The sequence below is a fragment of the Episyrphus balteatus genome, chromosome 2, assembly GCF_945859705.1.
Source record: "Episyrphus balteatus chromosome 2, idEpiBalt1.1, whole genome shotgun sequence".
Lineage (NCBI taxonomy): Eukaryota > Metazoa > Arthropoda > Insecta > Diptera > Syrphidae > Episyrphus > Episyrphus balteatus.
In genome coordinates, this window is record NC_079135.1 from 49,639,283 (window position 1) to 49,660,778 (window position 21,496).

The 21,496-nt window shown below is 31.8% G+C and overlaps 1 protein-coding gene across 1 annotated transcript in view; it reads left to right on the top strand.

The window, feature by feature from the left end:
- Positions 1 to 21,496, top strand: part of LOC129911760 (ecdysone-induced protein 78C) — a 125,428-nt gene that overhangs the window by 54,641 nt on the left and 49,291 nt on the right. The window contains exons 3-4 of the mRNA XM_055989670.1: positions 7,350 to 7,474; positions 7,535 to 7,676. Of these exons, the coding sequence (XP_055845645.1) occupies positions 7,350 to 7,474; positions 7,535 to 7,676 (267 nt within the window). The remainder of the gene's footprint in view (positions 1 to 7,349; positions 7,475 to 7,534; positions 7,677 to 21,496) is intronic.

Here is a 21,496-nt window from a genome sequence, read left to right on the forward strand (position 1 = left end):
ACAATTCCTATAGAATTAGAATCCATTGAAAAACATTTACAAAAAGGTCCTGATCCTCAAACATGACCCTTTTTATTTTGCATTCTTTCAATTCATGCAATAAATTTTGCATTACTTAACCATCCATTCAACGTTTGACCATTCAAGACCAACATATCATCTTATCCACCATCATCAATGTCTAAGCCATCACCAATTAACGTTTCTCTAATGATCATCGTGTACACATCAATTAAAATCGATTTCGCCGTCCAGGAAATAATTCGCAACCAATGCCCCTGTCAGGTTGAATCCATCTGTCTGTGAGATGAATTGAAGTTAAGTGATACTGGCGCACCAATGCGATCCGATGATGGCGACGAAAAGACGAAGACTCTGTGTAGTGTTGTGTCAAGCTCTTAACCAGTTTTTCAGTCTTGCAAGTCTTTGGCCTCTCTGGGGGCTTGGATCAATTAACGCGGAAACACAATTTCTCACATTCGCCTTTCATTTCACTTCCGGCCACCACCAAGAGAAGATAGTGAGAGCTGAAGCTGTATATTTATAACCTGTGATTAGATAACCATTCACCTAACGTGCCTTAAGATTATGAAAATATGCACCCCTTTTTATTTTTACTTGCTCTCTCATCTTAGCAGATTTGAGCAAGTCATCTTGATCCGAAGATCCAAGTGTTTGCATAGAAAAACAGAAAAAAAAAACAAAGAGGCTGGAAAATCTTCGCAAATGTCGTTTCGGTTGCACGATTCTGTCGCACACTTTTTTTGACGCAAAAAAATATAAATTTTGAAAAGCTATGTATCTTTATAGAGGTCTGTCTATTCCATACTATTCGTAAAAGGTCTTGCGGAGGCTTGCCTCTTATTGAAATGCGCATAAATATTTATGCTGGCTGAGTGCTGTGTTGCTTTATAGGGTCTGTAAAGCGCAGCAAAGCCGTGTGTTGTATACACTATACAACTTTGTGCCATGTGTCAGTTAGAAGCCGATGAAGAAAGAAGACAAGTTTATTGAACCGTGTGAACGACATATTCAAGTGAAGAAGTGGTCGTCGCCGGTTGAGGAGTAGGAGCGGAGCGGACAACAGAAGTTGTTGCATAATCTGGGAAAATCGATTGGAGAGGGGTTTTTGAAAAAAAAAAACTATCGATATCAACGATCGGATCGTCGTAGGTTTTGTTTGTTTTTTTCTTTATTGCAATGATGTAGAGAATTTATTTGCATTTAAGTATATTTTGCACTCGAGGATATTATGGCAGTTCGGAGTGTTGTTCAAGCGAGTGCACCTTTTAATGTTTATTCTTCTTCTTTTTGAACCCTCTGGCAGCGAAACTGAGCAACTCACGCGACGAGGCTGTCATGTTTTCATAGTTGGTTATTTATGTCACTCAATTGGTTACTTTGTTGCAATGAATTTCCATAATGGAAACATTCCAAATGATAAATCGAAATGCAACTTTGAAGATTATTTATTAAGTGTGGGGGAAGATTGAATTGTAGGTTTTGTTTTGTTGACGTTTGTTTTTAATAGAAACTGAAGCGAAGGCGCGATTTTTGCCAATTAAATCAAAACTGAGTCCGTGTGTCAAAAGAAGTTGATATTTTATTTAAAGATGTTTAAATTAAAATTGTATGTATTTACATTATGTGCTTCAAAAATCGTTTACGAGAATTAAAAAAGTTATAAAACCTATATGTCTGATATAATTTATCATTATTTATTATTTATTTTTATGATGTTCTCTGGAGTACCGGAGTACTTAGAATCAATGAAACAGTTTATTTTCCTTTCGATTTGGTCGCATATCATTTTCAAACCGGAAATATGACAAACTTTGCTTTCCGTAATTGCCTGCGAAGAATTGAAAGTATGCCTATAGGAAATTAATTGCATTTTAGATCTATACACAAAATCCGAAAAAAAGAAACATTTTTCGTCCACTTCAAAAAGACTGATTTTTGCTTTGCCGTTCTTAGCTGCAATGAACGCAACAGAAAGTAACAACGTTGATTCTTTGGTCCCTGTCACGCAGTAGTAAATCAAGATTTTCGGGTATATTCTCTATCTAAGATTTTAAGTTATGCTTTTCGCGGATATCAATCATTTTAAGTTTAATTAAATTTTACGAAACTCATCGCGTATTTATAAAAAATATTTAATTTTATTTGTTGAGATTATTTAATTTTATTTCTTCGCCCCGACGTTTCGAAGAACTTTCAAACTTCGTGGTCACGGGATTACAATGATCATTGTGTCGGGGCGAAGAAATAAAATTAAATATTTCTTATAAATACGCGGTGAGTTTCGTAAAATTTAATTAAACTTAAAAAATATTCTCTTTCGTTTGGTCCTACCGCGAAAGCTCCAGTTCTAGAAATAGAATAGAAAGTCAGAAATTTTTTAAAAATATTTGGTGGTAAAGGTGTCTGTTTATTTACACCCTACTTTACTCTTATTTGCCAGGATCCAACTTAAGCCAAAAAGTCACAAAACATGTAACTGACTGACTAACTCACTCACTCAATGACAGATCTTCATAAGTATTGAGCACTCCTCGTTGTCGTAGAAACTTGAAATTTTTGATCTTGTAGGTTACCTACCAATACAAAGAAAAAAATTAAGATTTTCCATTTAATGGGCGCGGTAACCGCCAATTACCATTGATTTACTACCAAACATAATAAATCATCTTTGAGTCTCGTAGAGTCTTGAAATTTGATGAAATAGCAGAGCTGGTAGTTTACAAAAAGGAAACATTGTAGAAAAATAGAAAATTTATCTATTGAATTTAAAATCTAAATTTTAGAACTTGGTGCCTTTGTGCGTGAATTTTTGACTTAGACGAACTAGGTTCCATTTTTAACAGCTATGTATGTTTTTGTTGAGATTATTTTTTAGCTCCAAAATACTGTCGATAATTTTTTAATTGTACAATGTTTAATTTATTTGTAATAGTGTAATTATAGTACAGTAAAAAGGCGCATAATAATTATGACTGATGAACTTTTTCACTAATTCATTATAACTTGAATTATCAAAAAAAAAAAATAAATAATTGTTTCTGTACAGAATATATTGTAACTTTTATTCTAATAAAAATAAAATAAAAATACATGATTGAGCTGCAGTTCTGTGGAATTCATCCCCGGAAGTTAAGAAGATGGAGATCAGACCAAACCAGATCAATTGTTTCAAAAATCAAACTTTTAGAATTAATGATAGGTTGTTCTTTTATCTTAGCCTCTTTAAGCTTTGGAAAATATCTGAAACCTGAGGCAGGACCAAAAAACCTGAAAAGACATTTCCTTTTCTACAGGTCCAGCGTTGTTCGTGATAGAAATATAATGACTTCAAATAAGTTTTATTTTTAGAAAGTCAATCTAGATTTAAAGATCAAAAATATTGAGAAAATATAGTTCGCGGGAGATTCACGATAGGAAAATTCTCTCCGGGCTAATTGTTTTTGTCCGGGGAAACAAAGTTCCCATAAAATTGGAGATAGGGCTGACTAATCGGCAATGAAAATAGAGCTTGAACCAAACCATACTTTTCTAAAAGATTTTCGTGTGCTGAGTCCGAATCCGAAGTCAAAATTTTACCATCCCGTCACGTTTAAAATACAGCAAAATCACATTTTCTTGGGCACTTTTGAAGTTGTAGATATTACATCACTGTTAAATTTTTTTGCAAAACTGTTAATGCAATCTCAAAATACCATATTTTGTCGTCTCACTACCTCCCTTCAATCAAAGAGTTATGCTTCTAAATCTCCCTCTACTCTCGAAGCATAGAGAATACTTACAGCTTTGTTACATCATTAAATTAATAAACGGTTCTATAACATCGCCATCAACTTTGGATCGTTTACATTTCAGTTTCAGCCAAGCTAACATAAGAAGAAAAATACCTTTATGTCCATCTTTCAGTAGAGTAAATTATGGATTATATAGTCCTCTTAGGGCCATTTTATTCACTATTGTTCAACTTTGGGCAAACTCTTAATTTGGCAAACTTTAGAGTTTATTTCAAATAGAAAGTTGAATCACAAGTTGAAAATTTGTTTTATTCACTAATTTCTTTCTTAACTTCTTAGCTTAAAACTTAGAGGATATAATACATATATGGAGTGCTTGTTCCTATACCTTATAAATTGTAACGCCATATGAATTAAAATAAAATGGAGGCATGCACTCATCGAAAAACTTAAAGAAACTAGATCCCTCTATGAAAGCTTCACGGAACTAACAGCACAAGCACTCTATATATTATATCCTCTAAGCTTAAAATCAAAATTTCACCAACTTTCAGTTTTAAAAATATCCCTGGGATATTTGTGAAAATTATTAAAAATACTGTCAATTTAAAATGTTATATTGAAGTTGCGTCATTTGAAGTTTCTTATGTTTTTTTTTTATACTGATTCATTCCTCAATTGTGATGGATATTCAAGAGAAAACCAAATTAACCAGTAAAAACATCAATTTTTGTCACACAAATTAAATTTGTATTTTCTTTAATTTTTTTTCACAAAATTTATGCCTATACATGTAATTAAATATGCAATTGGCTTTCTTTGAAAACATTTTTTTATAACAAATTAAACAAAAAACAAGGTTTTCGATTTTGGCACTTCACTCAAAGCACAAAGGGTCCTCAATTTCATTATCTTCTTTATCCAAAGAACTAGGATTGTTTTCCAAAAAATAGTAATAATTTAGCAAAAATTCGTTTTCTTTTCGTTTTTTAATCTGAACAAAATAAACTTTTGACAAAATTAAAAATTTTCAAATGACATTTGAAGTAAAATCTGAAGTTTGCTCAAAAAATTTTGATATTTTCAGGAGTTGAGAAAATCTAAAGTTGAACAACTCTAGATTTTAAAATTGAAAGTTTAAAACGTCAAATTTCAGTGAATAAAAATAATTTCTCAAGTTGAGAATAAAAATCCTCAAGTTGTCTTCAACTTTGAGTGAATAAAATCGCCCTTAATCAGTTGATTTCAGTATTCAATAAATATTACTTTATGATCTCTTCTGTTAATGATAATTTTAAAAGTATTAAATTCAAACAAACCTTTTATAATACGAGAATGTAATGTAAATTTAAAATGTAATAGTTTTAAGATATATGTATAATAAGTGTTTAACGTTAGTCCTTAACGCATTAAATAAATAAATAAATATACCGATTTTAAGTTTATTATTTTTTTTTAATAATAATGAACGGGTTTTTGGACCTAATTCCAATTTGTGACTTCTAGATTTGATTATAAAATGCAAAATATTGCAGGTAAATACATATTTTTCATTAATTACACGGTGTTACAAAAATGAGGTTTCAAAATATACGCGGGCGGAGACCTATCAGGTTTTGTAGAGCTAATCGCACTGATTACGAAACGGTATTTGAAAATCCCCTAACACCCCCAAAATCTGAAGTTACGGGCAAAAAACGGTTTTTTGGACCTTCACCCATTGAAAAAATTCTAGCTTCGACAATTTTTTACCCATTTTCGATTTTTTCGAAAACTAGAAGACATAGAAACATATAGTTTTCACTATTTGATAAGGAATCAATTGAGGCAGTTTTGTGTGTTAAAATTTTTTTTATTAAAATTCACAGTCTGGACAAAAATAGTATTAAATGAGTTTTTAAAAATTTTTTTTCGCCTATTTTTAACTTTGAAATCGATTATTTCAAAAACTATTGGTTATATTATATTGATTTAAAAATTAGAATCAAATGTACAATTTTTCCTTTCGGAAATGGTATCATTTATTACTGTAAATGTTGCCGTTGTTTTTTAATAATTTTTTTTTATTTTGATAATTTTTTTTTAGAAAACTGCCCCTCCCACCTAAACGGGGGGAGATAGACCCCCCTTCCAAAGAAAAAAAAATGTTTGTATTGAGCTCCTCTACAAAAACCCGTTATCAAATCCTGGCGCCCATGTTATCCTACTACGTGCCGAAACAACATTTTTGTTCTATACCTAAAAGTTCGAATTTCTGTATCTGGGTTGAAATTCTCAGCCAATTTTGGAGTGATTTTCATAAAAAATACCTCGATTGATTGGGAAATAGATATTGTTTATGAATATATTTTTTAAATAGCATGTTGTTTTGAAAACATATACTTTAAATTGATGTCGAAGTTGGGCAAATGACGAAAAAAATGGAATTTTTGAACTTCGACAGCTTATAAATTCTAAGTGGTTTAACCGAGTTACATGTTTTATACATTGTTGAAAAGGTAAATTTACCTTCTATCAGAAACTGTAAAAAAATCGAAAATGGGTAACAAATTGTCGAAGCTAGAATTTTTTCAATGGGTGAAGGTCCAAAAAACCGTTTTTTGCCCGTAACTTCAGATTTTGGGGGTGTTAGGGGATTTTCAAATACCGTTTCGTATTCAGTGCGACTAGCTGTACAAAACCTGATAGGTCTCCGCCCGCGTATATTTTGAGTGTTACACCGTGTTATTATCAAAAAGAACTTCATTGAAAATTAGTTCCTGAAAATTAGTTCATTGAAAATTAGTTCCTGAAAATAGTGATCTGATAAGTATAGCTCAAAAACTAGAGGTGGTAGAATAAATCTATAAACAGTTTTGATTTCAGCAATTAAAATAACCTTACAAAATTCTTGCTCCCGCCTTTTCTATAGTTTTTGCCCATCAGTGTATTTAAATGCTTTAATTATTTTCAAAATTAATTTGAGATTAACAAAAAACTGCACGACCGCAGAAACTTGGCGAGGTGGCCGAGTGGTTAAAAAGTTGGATTTCTTCAATAGATTGATTCAATGTGCACTACACACGTGGTTTCAAATTCTGTTCCAAAATTCAAAATTATTTGTCAAACATTAGTCATAATTTTTATGCATTCGATTCCAAAGATTTTACTGTTATGTCTATCTTTGAATTCAAACAAACAACTTTTTCCCCCACAACTTACTTGGGGAAACTTTTGCAATCAAATTAGGAAAAAGTTCCATGGAAAAAATTATTCACGATAGCTATTTTCTGGGGAAATTTTTTTCGAAGATGATTCGCGATAGCAAAGTTCCCAAAATGAGAAGAATTCCGGGGAATTTTTATTCGCGATAGGACTGATTATCTATTTCTATATCTACTTAATCATTTTTAGGAACATAATGTATCTGCAAAACATTATATACTTTTCATTTTACACAAATCAAAAACTTTCATAGTCGCCCTAAATTTTTTTGTCTCCTTGAAAAAAAAAAAATCAAAATTTTAACTTTAAGAAAATACGATTCGTAACCATTTAAAATCGACACATTTTGTTGTTATTTATTTATTAAAATTATTCTTTCTTTCTTTTCAGAACAACAGTTTGCTGTAGCTGATTCGAATACCAATACAGTTTCGAAATCGTTTGTACCGTGTAAAGTTTGTGGCGACAAAGCATCCGGATATCATTACGGTGTAACATCGTGTGAAGGTTGTAAGGTAAGTTTTGCAAGGCTTTCTTTTATCTTAATATTAAATAATTTTCTAAACAATTTTTAGGGATTTTTTCGTCGGAGCATTCAAAAACAGATCGAATACAGATGTTTACGAGATGGTAAATGTCTTGTAATTCGACTGAATCGCAATAGATGTCAGTATTGTCGTTTCAAGAAATGCCTTTCTGCTGGAATGAGTCGAGATTGTAAGTACATACAGAATATTGATATAGTTTACATCATTAAATATATAAAAAAAATATACAATTTGTATAACTATATGAGCCCCTTTTGTGTCAGAAAGGAGAATTAAGTCGTGACTTAACATTTTTAAGTCAATTATTATCAAAATGTTAGATCGAGTTAAGGGGCCTGTCACCAGCGAGATGAATTTCAATTGTTGTCGTCGTCACGTTGGCTGTCGCTAATATTATATTGTCTCCTCTGGCATCATGCGTGGCGTGTCAGAAAGACGACGCGCTCATAATTTGTGTATAATAATTTTTGATTCTTATCACATTGTGTCGACAAAGACAACCACGACGACAACGACGACTCTGACTTTACGACAATAACAATGAAAACTACGACGACGACTACGTCAAAGTTGAAGTTAAAGCGTGTGTGGGCTGTTTTGCAAGACATAATATGACGCATGCAGCGCAAATCTGCTGCATCCTAACAGTTTGTTGGTTGGCTCAATGGGTTTTGTAATAGATGGTAATTATATGCTATGCTGTTGAACATAAGCATGAGGCATCTTAAGTGACGGAGCACGATTAATAAAATTGGATTTTATTACAGCGAAAAAAAGAGAAATGATTGTGGGATTCGGTTAAAGGATATTATTTTGTTTATTCGCAACGTGCTGTTGGTATATTCTTAGTGAAAAATTGTGAAACCATATATAATGAAGCTATAACCTTAACCATTACTTATTTTGGACTTAACTTTCCATTATGAGACTGCATGTAAAAAAGCAAAATAGGTAGGTACGTGTATTTTGCTTGAAAACAGTACAATTTACTCGCTTTTGCACACAAATTTACTCAATATTTCTGTATAGAGGTAAATACCTTCCTTCAGTGAAGTTAATTAAACAAATACCTCCAGCCTAAATTTTTTTAAACTAAGCATTTATGCAAGAAAATTAGTTTTATCCTTTACGTAGTACCTATTAAATTTTTAAACGGGCCGATTTCATCTCTATTTGAATTTGCCTGATTAATTAGTAAGTTAGAATTTTACCCATTTGTGGAGTCGGTAAATTTTTGACATTATTTTCATTGATTAAAAAAATTTAGATAATTTTAAATCTCACACAAAGTTCATTGGTTCCAACTTCCAAATAAAAAAGATGACCAAAATACCGAAAATGTCAATGTATCACATTTAGGGGTAGATGAGAGGTTGGGAATACCTACCTACCTATGTAAAAAAAAAGGCGATAAAGTTTATTGAATAGATTTCTTACTTAGTATATGAACTTCTGATGGAGTAATCCCCTAACCTTGCGATTTTGTGAAGGAAGTCTTTACCTCAAATCCCTTAGTTCAGATTTTTGGAATGTTATTCATAATTTCGCCCAAAAAACACCGTACGTTTTAATACTCGACTGTCGAATGCAAAATTGTCAAATACGCGAAAAATTAAAAAAACAAAAACAAATTTTGTTCATTCTTTTCTGTTTACAGAAATTTTCTGCTTACAGAAAAATAAAAATAAACTTAAGGTTTAAATAATAATAAATCTAAGTACATTTCCAATTACATACCTTTCGCATTGCCACCGACTGACGGATCCTTTTAACTTTGGTTGAATTCTGACCAAATCTCGTAGTCCAGTTGTTAACTTTCCTCAATGCCATGTCAGTGATTTTGCTGATCACGGGTTTAAACTTTCTTGATATTTCACTGACTATCTGTATGGATATATAGAATTTTTATCGCCAAAATTTCCGCTTAAATACGATTCGGTACAAAGATAATTCATCCATGTTAATTAGATTGTTTTCTTTGGTTTTCATATAGGTACAAGAAGAATTTCTTCTTTAAACTTTACGTAAACTCTTAACAAAGAGTTGTAAAGTTACAAAAAAAAATTCTATTAACATAGGTACATTAGGGTGGGTCAAAAAAATCTAAATTCTTTTTTTTTTGATTTTGTACTCCGAAAAATCGATTGCTAGATACTTCTAGAATATACACACCAATTATGAACTCTTTATATCAATGGAAAGGTCCTCCGCTTCGCAATTTTCCAATTTTACATCGAGCTTCTACTAGAAAAAAATCATTTTTTTTTCAATTGAATTTTTAGCAAATTTCTTTACATAATCTTGTAGGAAATTGAACGCTCTACAAAAAAGGCCTCATACACTTTTTTCGTTTATCTAACCGTTTAATAGATATTTGAGGTCCAAAAATCGAGAAAATCTTTAAAAATTCGTTTTTTGTTCTTAATTTTGTAACAAATTGAAACATTATAATAATCAAACGCGCAAGACATGTTCTTGTAGGAAACAGATTGTTCCACAAAAAAGGTCTTGTGAACTTTTTTCATTAATCTAACCATTCTTAAGATATTCGAGGTCAAATTTAAAATAAATTATAAATTTGACCTTTTTTTTATTTTTAAAAATTTTCCAGTTCACAGAAAATTTATTATTTTCAAATTAGCAAGATGTATTCTTGTAGAAGCTTAAACGTTCTACAAAAAATACTTTGGCATCAAATTGATTGCTTTAAAATACGGGTCATAAGAAAACTTCTTCTAAACGGTTAAAGCAATCAATTTGATGCCAGGGAATTCTAAAAGTTTAATTTTCTTAAAAACGGCTCCAACGATTTATATTCTAACGGCTCGCGTACACCAAATACGTCATCGGCCGAATTATGCTCGGACGTTGTCGGCCGAACTCAGCCGATAGAACCAAGCACATAGAAAGAAAAGAGAGTGCGTACACCACTGACATCGTCCGTTGTAGTACGTTGACGCCCGATAATAACCGATCAACCGGCATAATCCGAACTTGTTTGGATTTTTCGTCCGTTGTCGGGTTGATTTAAACATAGATATTGCTAAAAGCTTTTTCTTTCCAAACATTGGCGGTATGAACTTTCAAAAATATAAATTTCTTCAAAATATTCCATTGAAAACAATTATTATATACACTTCAAGTTTCGCAAAGTCAGACTACAGACCGGCAGCGACGACCTAGATCGGAAGCAGTGTATGCAGACGATAGTCCGAGAAAGTCGTCCGAGTAGTTCCGACCCGATGTCGGCCGATAATTCGGTTTTAGTGTACGCGAACGGTAAAAGTTTAATTTTCTCAAAAACGGCTCCAACGATTTTGTTAAGAAAAAATCAAATCTTAGTTTTTAAACAAGGTCTATCTTTTGATGAGAAAAAATGTTTCTTCGAAAATCATTATTATTATCTGCCATAGAACAACTTTTTTCAAATCTGATTTTCTGCCAAACTGCTAATTGTATTTCAACGAAATTTTTTATACAAAAGCATTTATAAATTTTTTTTTTGAAAAATCAAATTTTCAAAAACTAGTCAGTGAATTTTTTTTTAAATTTTGCTTTTAGATGTTGATTAGTGATTTCTACAAAATGGCATGCCAATTTTATTTTAAAACTTTTTTTCCAAAAAATAATTCATAAAAAAATTAGTTTTTTTAAAAAATGGCTCTAACGATTTTGAAATTTTTTTTCTGAAAAAGCATCTTATATTTCAATAAAATTGCATACTAATTTGATTTCAGATGTTGTTTTATTGCTTTGAAAAATGAATTTTATGTTTTATTGTTTTTATATAGGTACATATCTACATTTCCCAAATTTCTATATAAAAAGTCGTAAAAATTTAACAACTTGAACTCCAAGAGCAAGTTCGTGCGACTCAGTCGTGCATTTTATTTTAAATGCATTTATTGTGCGAACGTAAGAAATCTTGTTTATTTACCTCAAATTTGAACTACATATTTTGAACAATATCGTGAAATTGTGAAAAAAATATAATTTTGTTTTATGTTCCTATACAAAAATTTGAACAAATAAAATAAATAAAATCAACAGTATGCGATCGTTTTCATACATATCTACACAATTCACAGATTCCTGGTGCTTATAACTTTTTACGCTTATCCACCAAAAACTTAAAATTCCTCAATTTAATATGATTTCGTTTTTATAATTTATTGGTAGCATAGCATAGTTACACCTTATTCGATTATCACATTTTTGTGTTTTTCTCTCTTATATGCAAAATGTATTCTGAAAGGCAGCAATAAATTACATTATTACCCCGTAATCGCAGCCTAGCCCCTATATGTACTCTCTCCAGTAAGTGAAAAAGGATGGTTTCAATTTAATTGTCATATACATGCATGCAAGTTAAAAAAAAGAAAAAAATCTGAAAAAAATTATGCATGTATCTGAAGTAAAATACGCTTCCGTCCTGCAGGAGATACCAATAAATGTCTACGCTCAACGGCTACATGCGGAAGGTATATTATCATGCTATACAAATGGTCAGAAAGTAAAAACAATTTACGGTCGCAAGGCTATAAATCTTTCGCTATTGCCACTACCAAAGATATAGTACATATAAGTTGTGCAGAGCGCAGAATTGCAAGATATCACGTGGCTGTGATTTTCCTAGCAACACGAATAAAAACGAAGAAAAAAGGACAACAAAATTGATATGCTGATATTGCTGCTGCTGTTGCAAGAAATAAGGAAAGCCAAATATGTATATTGAAGCTTTGGTATCTAGTAATTGCGCGTACATGCAACTTTTTTCGAAGTAAAAAAAAAAGGTAACGATGAAAATTATTCAATGTTGTTCAACAAGGAACTTATTGCCGGAGGAGTTTATATCAAGGAAGTGGAAGTCACTCGCTCTTGTTCACTTATATGATAGCCTTTTGCCTTTCTTTACTCAAGATTGATATTGGTACACGAGTGAAGTGTCAATTTCTTTTTTGCGATAAAAAAACTAAATAAAGTACAAAAAAGTTAAAAAAAAATATTAAAGCAATTTAAAAATTCCAAGGCAAAATCCAAGATAATTTTTTCTGATTAAACCTATTCATTTTAAAATGGTCAAGGGATCTTGAAGGAGAAAGGACATTGAACGTGCATATTTAACATTTGCAGTGTTAGTACTGAAAGAATGATTAACAAATGCACATTATATAAAAAAAAAATTAAAATCAGTAAAAAAATGATTCAATAAAAAAAGTACGTATACACCCTAGTGTACCACTATTTACTATTCTTTTTATTGCTTTAAGAAAGGAAAATTAGTTCGGTGGTCTTTTAAAATTTGTATTGGCCAATGTTCAATACTAGGTAATGCATATGAATCAAGGATGTGACACTTCAGGAAACGTAAAAAATAAAAAACAAAATAATGATGGCAGGATTTTTTTTTTATTCCGATTTGAATGGAGTCGTAAGGGGCTTAGATTCCTTCACGGAATATAATTTTCGAAATGTAAAAAATAGCAATAATTTGAATTTCCAACAAGAACTCGATAATAGCTTTTTGACCATCGAAGCTAAACAAATTCGTTCCTTATTCATACGTGTTCCACATAAACTCATTAAAAAACTGTAACAAACATCACCATCCTCAGGGAAAATAAGAACAAATCCAATTATTTTCCCGTAACTCTGAGATAACCTCGTTACCTAAAGCTTTTGACGTCGCGTCGTGTCGTCACTTCGTCATCGGTTGTCGGGTCGGTTGAGTGATTTGTGCCGCTGGCTTATATTCAAAATAATGACTAAACTAGCATAACTAACTCTTTCCTGACCCGCATAATTCTTCTGTCAGCAACCATAAATTACAAAGTCAATCTAAAAAAAAAAACAGCACAAAGAATGGTTTGTCCAAAAAACCAGGTCATCTAATGCTACCAATCCGTCTGAAAAAGACGAATACGTTCACTTATTTGAACAAATTCTGCTACAATTTTTTTTTTTTTTAAACTTCAAGTTTTAACACTTACGAGTCAAGAACATTTATATAAGTCAGACAAAGTGAAGTAGTAGTCAAAGCAGCACAAATCATATAATTATCCAATTTACCTAATCAAATCTATACACACTTGAGATGTTCACTTCAGACTCTTTGACAATTGCTCATGAGTACCCACTATAAAAGTATAGTTTTCGGGAGTCTTTGTGTGTGATATCTCTCTGTACTCTCAAACTCAAGGCATTCTATCCTCAAAACTATAGTATAGGCGCGCAATGGGTAAGGCTCATTACCCTCAGTTATCGAGAGGGCTATTGAATGAGATTTTCGTAAACAATCTTCAAGACGATGATGATAATGATGTTGATGATGATGATGGTGTGCCTTTGCCATATAGTATATTATGGGTGGCAGGGCAGAAAAGACTTCTATTATTGCGAAAGATTTTTGTTTATTTTTGTTTTTTTTTTGCCTTGCTTTTCAAATAGCAAATTGTCAGATGAATGACATTTTGCCTTTCTATTTGACATAGATATAGTGTGTCAATGACTTGGGAATGTGTAGTGTTGTGTGACTTCTTGAGTTATATTGTGCAATTGATACAATGTGTTTGTGTATGCATTATGCTTTTGCTAAATGTGCATCATCATGATGGAGTAGGTATTCGAGTGCAGTTTTAAGGACTTTGAAGATTTCAAATATTTATTGAGAGGAATTTGGAATCATAATTGAGATGAAGAGAGCTTTTGTTTGAATTAAATGAAGGTTTTAATGAATATATTTAGGTTCATTCTTAAGTTTAACAAAAATTGATTTATGTTTGATTTAATTATACAAATTTCAATAACAAACTCCTATTAGGACTTGAGGTCAATTTTGTTATTCTGCTTTCTGTGAGTCTGTCCTCGGCTTTTGTGTAGAAATGATTAGTTAACTGGTGCAAACAAGGGATGTTATAAATGACATAGATATTTCTGGTTTTTCTCGAATGAATTTTCTCTTAAAATTAAAAAAATTGCTTCTGTTCACAAAAATGTAAAAAATAAAATGCACGACTGGGGCCGCACGTACTTGCTCTTGTAGTTCAAAGTATCTATATCTTAGATAACTATTGGAAATTAAAGATTTTCGTTAAATTTTGAAAAAAAAAAATAAAAGTAAAAAAATTCCATTTAATTTTTTTTTTTTCAAAACTTTTTAGATTTTTTTTAAATTTTACACTTCTAAATGACAAGAAAATCTGTCTGCAAATTTTGAATAAAATTGGCTTTGGCTTTGATGAAATATACGACATTAACTAAAAAATACATCAATTTGGCAGAAAACGGCAACGCCATACCGTTCTAGGAAATTTTTGTGAAAAACTAAAAACGCAGTTTTGTTAGACTCATTAAGACTATAACGAATACCAAATTTAATCGAAATCGTTAGAGTCGTTTTCGAGAAAATTGCAATAACTCTTTAACGTTACACGGGAAGAGCCGACATTAGCGATTAAAAAAAAAGAAATTGTCATATTTCCACTATCCGTATTTTTTGAGAAAAACTAAAAACGCAGTTATATTAGATATACGCACAGCATTACTTGTGTCAAATTTAATCAAAATCGTTAGAGCCGTTTTCGAGAAAATTGCAATACCTCGAAAAGTTTGTATGGGAGGTATACGTTCTAGGCGAGATATTAAAAAACAAAAAAAAAACCAACCTTGGAAATTACGAAATAATCATCTGTACCAAATTTCAAGAAAATTCGTCCACCTGTTTAGGCTGCAGCTTCTTGTACACCTTTTTTTGACGACGCACAGACGCACAGACGCACCGACGCACAGACCGACGGACGTCATGACGAAAACCACTTTTTCAGACTTCTCCATTATCGTAATGTTAGTTTTGATTAAAACCTCGAATTATTTTTTTGACACGAAACCAATACTTGCCCTATAGAGCAAGTAAAAATTACTGCAGGGGTTGGAATTTTGACACACAAAAATTAAAGTACATATTTTAAATGTGTTTCAAGAAAATTTTCAGTTTGTCCAAGATATTACACAAATTGAAAAAGATAAGAAAATCACTGCCAAATTTATTCGTTCGATTTAAGAAATTTTAATTAAAATCATTAAATTAAAAATTCAATTTAGTCCAATTTAATTCGAGAGTGTATAATATAGTGTATAATTTTCTTAAAAGACACAACTAAATTACACTGTGTAACACTCAAAATATATGCGGGCGGAGATCTATCAATCTATTGTAGAGCTAGTCGCACTGATTACGAAACGGTATTTAAAAAGTCCCTAACACCCCCAAAATGGAGTTAGGGGCGAAAAACGGTTTTTTGGACCTTCGCCCATTGAAAAATTCTAGCTTCGTCAAATTTTTACCCATTTTTGATTTTTTTATTCTGATAGAAGATAATTATACCTTTTCAAAAATGTATAAACCATGTGATTTAATTAAACCACCTAGAATTTATAAGTTGTCAAAGTTCAAATTTTTTTTGTCATTTTGCCAAATTCGACATCAATTTAAAGTATATGTTTTCAAAACAACATGCTGTTTTAAAAATATATTTTTGAATAATATTCATTTCCAAATGAAACGAGATATTTTTAATGAAAATTTGTTCAAAATTGCCTTATAGAAAAAAATTTTACGACTTCAACCCAGGCACAGAAATTCGAACGTTTGGGCACCGAACAAAAATGTTATTTTGGCACGTAGTACGATAACTCGGGCGCCAGGATTTGATAACGGTTTTTTGTAGAGGAGTTCAATACAATCATTTTTTACTATGGGAGGGGGGTGTATCTCCCCGCCTTTAGGAGGGAGGGGTAATTTCCTAAAAAAAAATTATTAAAATAAAAAAAAAAATATTAAAAAACAATGGCAACATTAACAGTTATAAATGATACCATTTCCGAAAGGCAGAACTGTACATTTAATTTTAATTTTTAAATCAATATATTTCAACCAATCGTTTTTGAAATAATCGATTTCAAAGTTAAAAACAGACGAAAGAAAAATTAAAAAAAACTCTTTTATTACTATTTTTGTCCAGACTGTGAATTTTAATAAAAAATTGACTCATGTAGAAAACTGCCTCAATTGATTCCATAATTCTGCGCCTTTATAATTGAAAATCCATCAAATTGTATTCAGACTCCTATTAAATTGGAAAGTTCTTATGGAATTGTTCTTGGTTGATTTCTTTATATATTTGGGATGTTGAACATGAATTTGAAGTTCCCCAAAAAAATTCATGACGTTTTCGATGATGGTAAAGTCAAAGGAAAAGACCTACCTATAAAAAAAAAAAACAAGACAGAAAATAATTTGTAATCTTCTTTTCCTTTATTCGCTGCAAATGGTTTTGGTAAAAAAAGATCACTTTTCAAGTAATAAATCAAAAAACAGCAAAAATAAAAACACATTTTTCACACATTTTCGGTAATTTCTCATAGTTTACGTGGAGAATTTTGTTGAAACACTTCAAATTCATGTTCAGCGCACCAAATATTAAACAAATAACATACAGAAAGCCGCCCAACACAATTACACAAAAACTTTCCACATTAAGTACGATTTGAAAATTTCTATAGAAATAATTTCTATAATTCGTGAAAAATTACCAAAAAGTATGGACACATAATAAAAAGACATAACAAATAATAAGCTTTGCCAGTTATTAATACATTTTAAGCAAAAATGTCTTTATTCACAGAAAAAAGACAAAACTTTTGACAAAAATAATACAGTGGTACACTTACGTGTATCCGTACTTTTTTTTAAACAAAATTCTTGTTTAACAAAAAAAAACTTTCCCACATTTTGTATATATACCCTGTGTTGCTTTCTTTTAGAGCCAATTTTTCAATCTTCTAATAAACAGTCAGTTAACTGTTTGACGAATAAAGTTATTAGGCTCATAAACAATCAGATAAAAACAAACATTGAATTTTTCAATCAAGAATAATTTATTCTACAGAATGACAAAAAAAAATTGTCAAATTCAAAAATATTTAAAATTAAACGTCATTTTTATTCATGATTGTTTTTGTTTTCTTGTGTTCCACTGTATTTTTTTCAAAATTTTTTCAAACTATCTCTGAAAGAAGCAGATAGTTTTATCCTTAGGAATAAGCTATATCTGCTTGTTGAAAAATTGATTTTTTCTCTATCCTTAGGAATAAGTACTAACTGACTGTTTAACTGACTATTGAAAAATTGGCCCTTAGTCAAATAATTTTTCAAAGCTTTAAGGACCTGTACCTTAAAATTTTTTCCAAAAATGCCTATGAAAAGTTTACTCCACTACTTTTTCTTCGGTCGAAAATGACGATAATTACTGTTTTCAGGGCGACCTGTGCCCCATAGTTTTTCCAGCCAGCTCAATCCTAAGCCAGCTGCTTCATATTTCGCTACGCATCTCTAGTTGACTTAGGTCCCCTAGACGAGGTTCTTCTGGGTTGGAGTAGAAAACTTTCCGGGCCTGAGCATTGTTTTCCATGCAATTCACAGTAGTGTGGTGTAGATTGCTGGTCAATCTATTGATTTTAGCGCTGATGTTGTCGTCGTTGTTTATAGCGGAGCCTAGGCTGACGAAGTTATAGCTGTCCATGGTGACGTTTTGTCCAATACGTCGATGTTGTCAATGTAAAATCAATATTATCACCATATGCAAGCAGTTAGATTTACTTTTGAAAGATGGTACCTCTGGTGTTGACGTACAAGTTCTGTATAATTACTTCAAGTATGTTGTTAAAGAAGTCGTACGACACGGCGCGGCGTGTCGCTGTCGTGCATGTTGTCTTAAAATATCTGCTTGAATGTGTATTAGATTTAATATCAATTGAATGCAGAACAATTCAAACCATTTCTTTGGCAGGACTATTTTCTAAACCTAAGCCTTTGTACTTGGTTGAAATCATAAGTGTCAGACCTTTCTGCTTCTCTGCTTACTTCAGTTGGTGGGCTCTCATTAGCTTCCAACCATTTCTTTAACTGGTAGTAAGTTTTGTAAATAGCAGTCGCTTTTTGTGTTGGTGGAAGGTAAAACCAACTTAACTATTGGCTATACAGTATTGAAATTTTATCTCAATAACCTCTTCAAATTTGTATCTATGCATTTTTCTTTTATTTGATAAAAAATAAAAAAAAAAAAATTTAACGGGTTAACTAGTTTCTTTTATTTTAAGTTTAATAATTCAAAAATGACATTCTTACTAAGATACGGAAAATTGAAAGGATTGACACAGGGAAAAGCCACAATGAAATTTCCATGGACATATTTCGATATATTAAGATTAAACGATCACTTTCACAGCATTTTTTTCAATCCCTCTTCGATAAAAACTCTCAACGCAAATTTCTGTTTCTAACCACAATTTATCAAGGAAAACCTAATTTAAACAAATGAGATTAGATTTCATCGATTTCTCATAAAATTATTTTTAATAACAATTTCGAAAACGATTTTTCAATTTGATTTTCAAGGAAAGTAATTTCTATCTATTCGAAGTAAAAGTGAAAACACATTATGCACGAACAATGTATGTTTTTAAACATTCAATCAATATTCTTACAGATTATTATCTCACGAAACTGTCTTTTTTCAATATTCCGCCCCTTTTAATCTATTTTGCTAAATAATTACCCCCATTACCGACTTGAAACGATCATTTCATACACAACTTTGTATACCTACCTACCACTCGCACTCGGCACTACAAACAATTTGTAATCTAAATTATAGTCAATCGAGGCACAACAACGTTCAATAAACCAGGAAGTATAATATAGGTAGTCATCGTCATCTCACATGTACTCTGCAGTCTACAGACTCTTTCTGCAGCATCTGAAAAGGCGATTGCATATGATTCGATCCTTATTTATACATCCATTTCGTTTCGATGGCATAGTCCAAGTCTTCCATAACCGATTAAGCTCTAAACTCGATCTCCTCCATATGAACAACAAGTCGTTAGCCAAATAACTGCAATATGTATCTTTTATGAGAGACATCGATAACTACGCCATCCATAGAGCTAGCCGTGGCGGTGGTTTTCGTCGTCCAGGTGCATAAGAGTGTTCCATCCTCTGTGTGCGATGGAAGAGTGGGCGTCTTTGTGCACTCCAAGTCCCACTCTGTGCATCAAGGAATATAGCAATAGCAAAACTGCAACCAGCACGACTGTGAAACTTTTCAAGCCCCGCCGCGCTGCACAGAGTGTAATTGAGGAAGTGTGTGCTTCGATGCAATACCACTTGGATTAGCTAATAAATCGCTCGGTTGAGACATTTCCATTTTCTTGGATCATGACTCCGCTAATTGTCTGTGTTACTCTCTTGGACCACCATTGGATCAGATCGTATGTATATTATGATGCGATGTGGAGGGAAAATGCAGGCTCTCTTTGTCTACGCTAATGATCCGCTGTTGCTGCCGCATTTGTATATTGAAGTGGAGGAGTTTTATGCTGCGCCATGCCCTCATAAATTACAAACAACAACAAAGAAAAAAAGAATAAGACTTTGAGTTCGAAATTTGCCTCGAGGGTCTATTTTTCGATTTGATCCCACACTATGGAAAGAAAAAAAACGTACACATTGCAATAAAGTTGAAGTTCTGCGTTGCCGACCTTTCTCTTTGCAGAATTCAAGTTGTGGATACCTAGAGGAACTTAAGGTTGTGCAGTTTGTCAGAGTAAATTTATTCATAACACTCGACGTTTAGCTTGGCATCAGCATCAGAAGGGGAGATGTGAAATAGACAGACTGGGGTATGTGTGCTGATTACAGAGGAGGCGGTGGTATAGAATGAGACATGATGATATATGAAATGCAGGCGTTGATATTGCATTATATACAGCTTGAGGCTTAGTTTGGTTATAAGAATGATATTGGGACCTAAAGTAAAACGAGCAAAAAAGTGATCCCGGAAGTTCTATGAAAAATGCATATCGACTTTTTTGTCTTGTCTTTTAAAGGTATGTTAATTGGTTTTAAGAAAAAGTATTGCAATCTAGAATCTACACTCAGACAAAAATTGAGCAGATTGACTTTCATTGTATTCAAATTTTGACGGCATTGCGTTAAAAAAAACTTAGCATTTATCATATTTTACCCCTTTGTACCTATCCTTTCTAAAATGATTTCAATTTCTGTTGGTCTGTTCACTGTGCCTAATTAAAAAGAGTGTGAAGGTTTCTTGGCAAAAAATATTCAGCTTTAACTTATGAAGGTAACAAACCTGTTTGAAAAATGTGATTTTAAGAAAAACGGGTTTGAAAATGACTCTAAATCATAAAATGTTTCAATGTTTCGCCTGGTGCCTAGTTATTTACTGATAAATCGACTCACAATTTTCAATAGATATTCTTTCGTCTCTAGCTAATAATGGCAAACAAAAATCGATTACTTGGTGGGTATATCTTCCTCAAGTCTTTATTAAAGTTGTTGTGTAAATAGTTTTAGATTTAGAGTCAATTCTTTGGGAGAACGTCAAAAATTAAAAAAATGTTCATTGGAAGAAAAATATTCATAGTTAAAGTAGAACAATAATTACACTGTGATAGTTCAAAAAACCGACAGAGAGCTCTTATGTCTACTAAAGATAATTCGAGTCTGCTGAACACGATGGCGTTCTTAGTTTTTCTGGATTAGGTCAAATAAGAAAGATTTTTGCGTTTGAAATTTTGTTTGCACATGCCAAAACTGAGGGTATAAAACACCATATATTTTGCAATTTTTGATTGTTTATCGATGAAAAATGATGGAAAATCTATTTTTTTGGAAGTATTATTCGTAAAAGAATTTATTTGTAAAAAAAATCTGTCGAATAACTATTTAAATCATTATTTTATGGCAAAAAACGTCGACTTTTCTTTCACTTTTTCTTACATTTTTTAACTATAAAAGTACAAATGTTTGCGAAAACTCAACATTTTTTTTGTACACACCTTTTATGTGTTAGTACTCTGGAATATTATACATATGAAAATGTAGATATTTAATTAAAAAATCAGGCA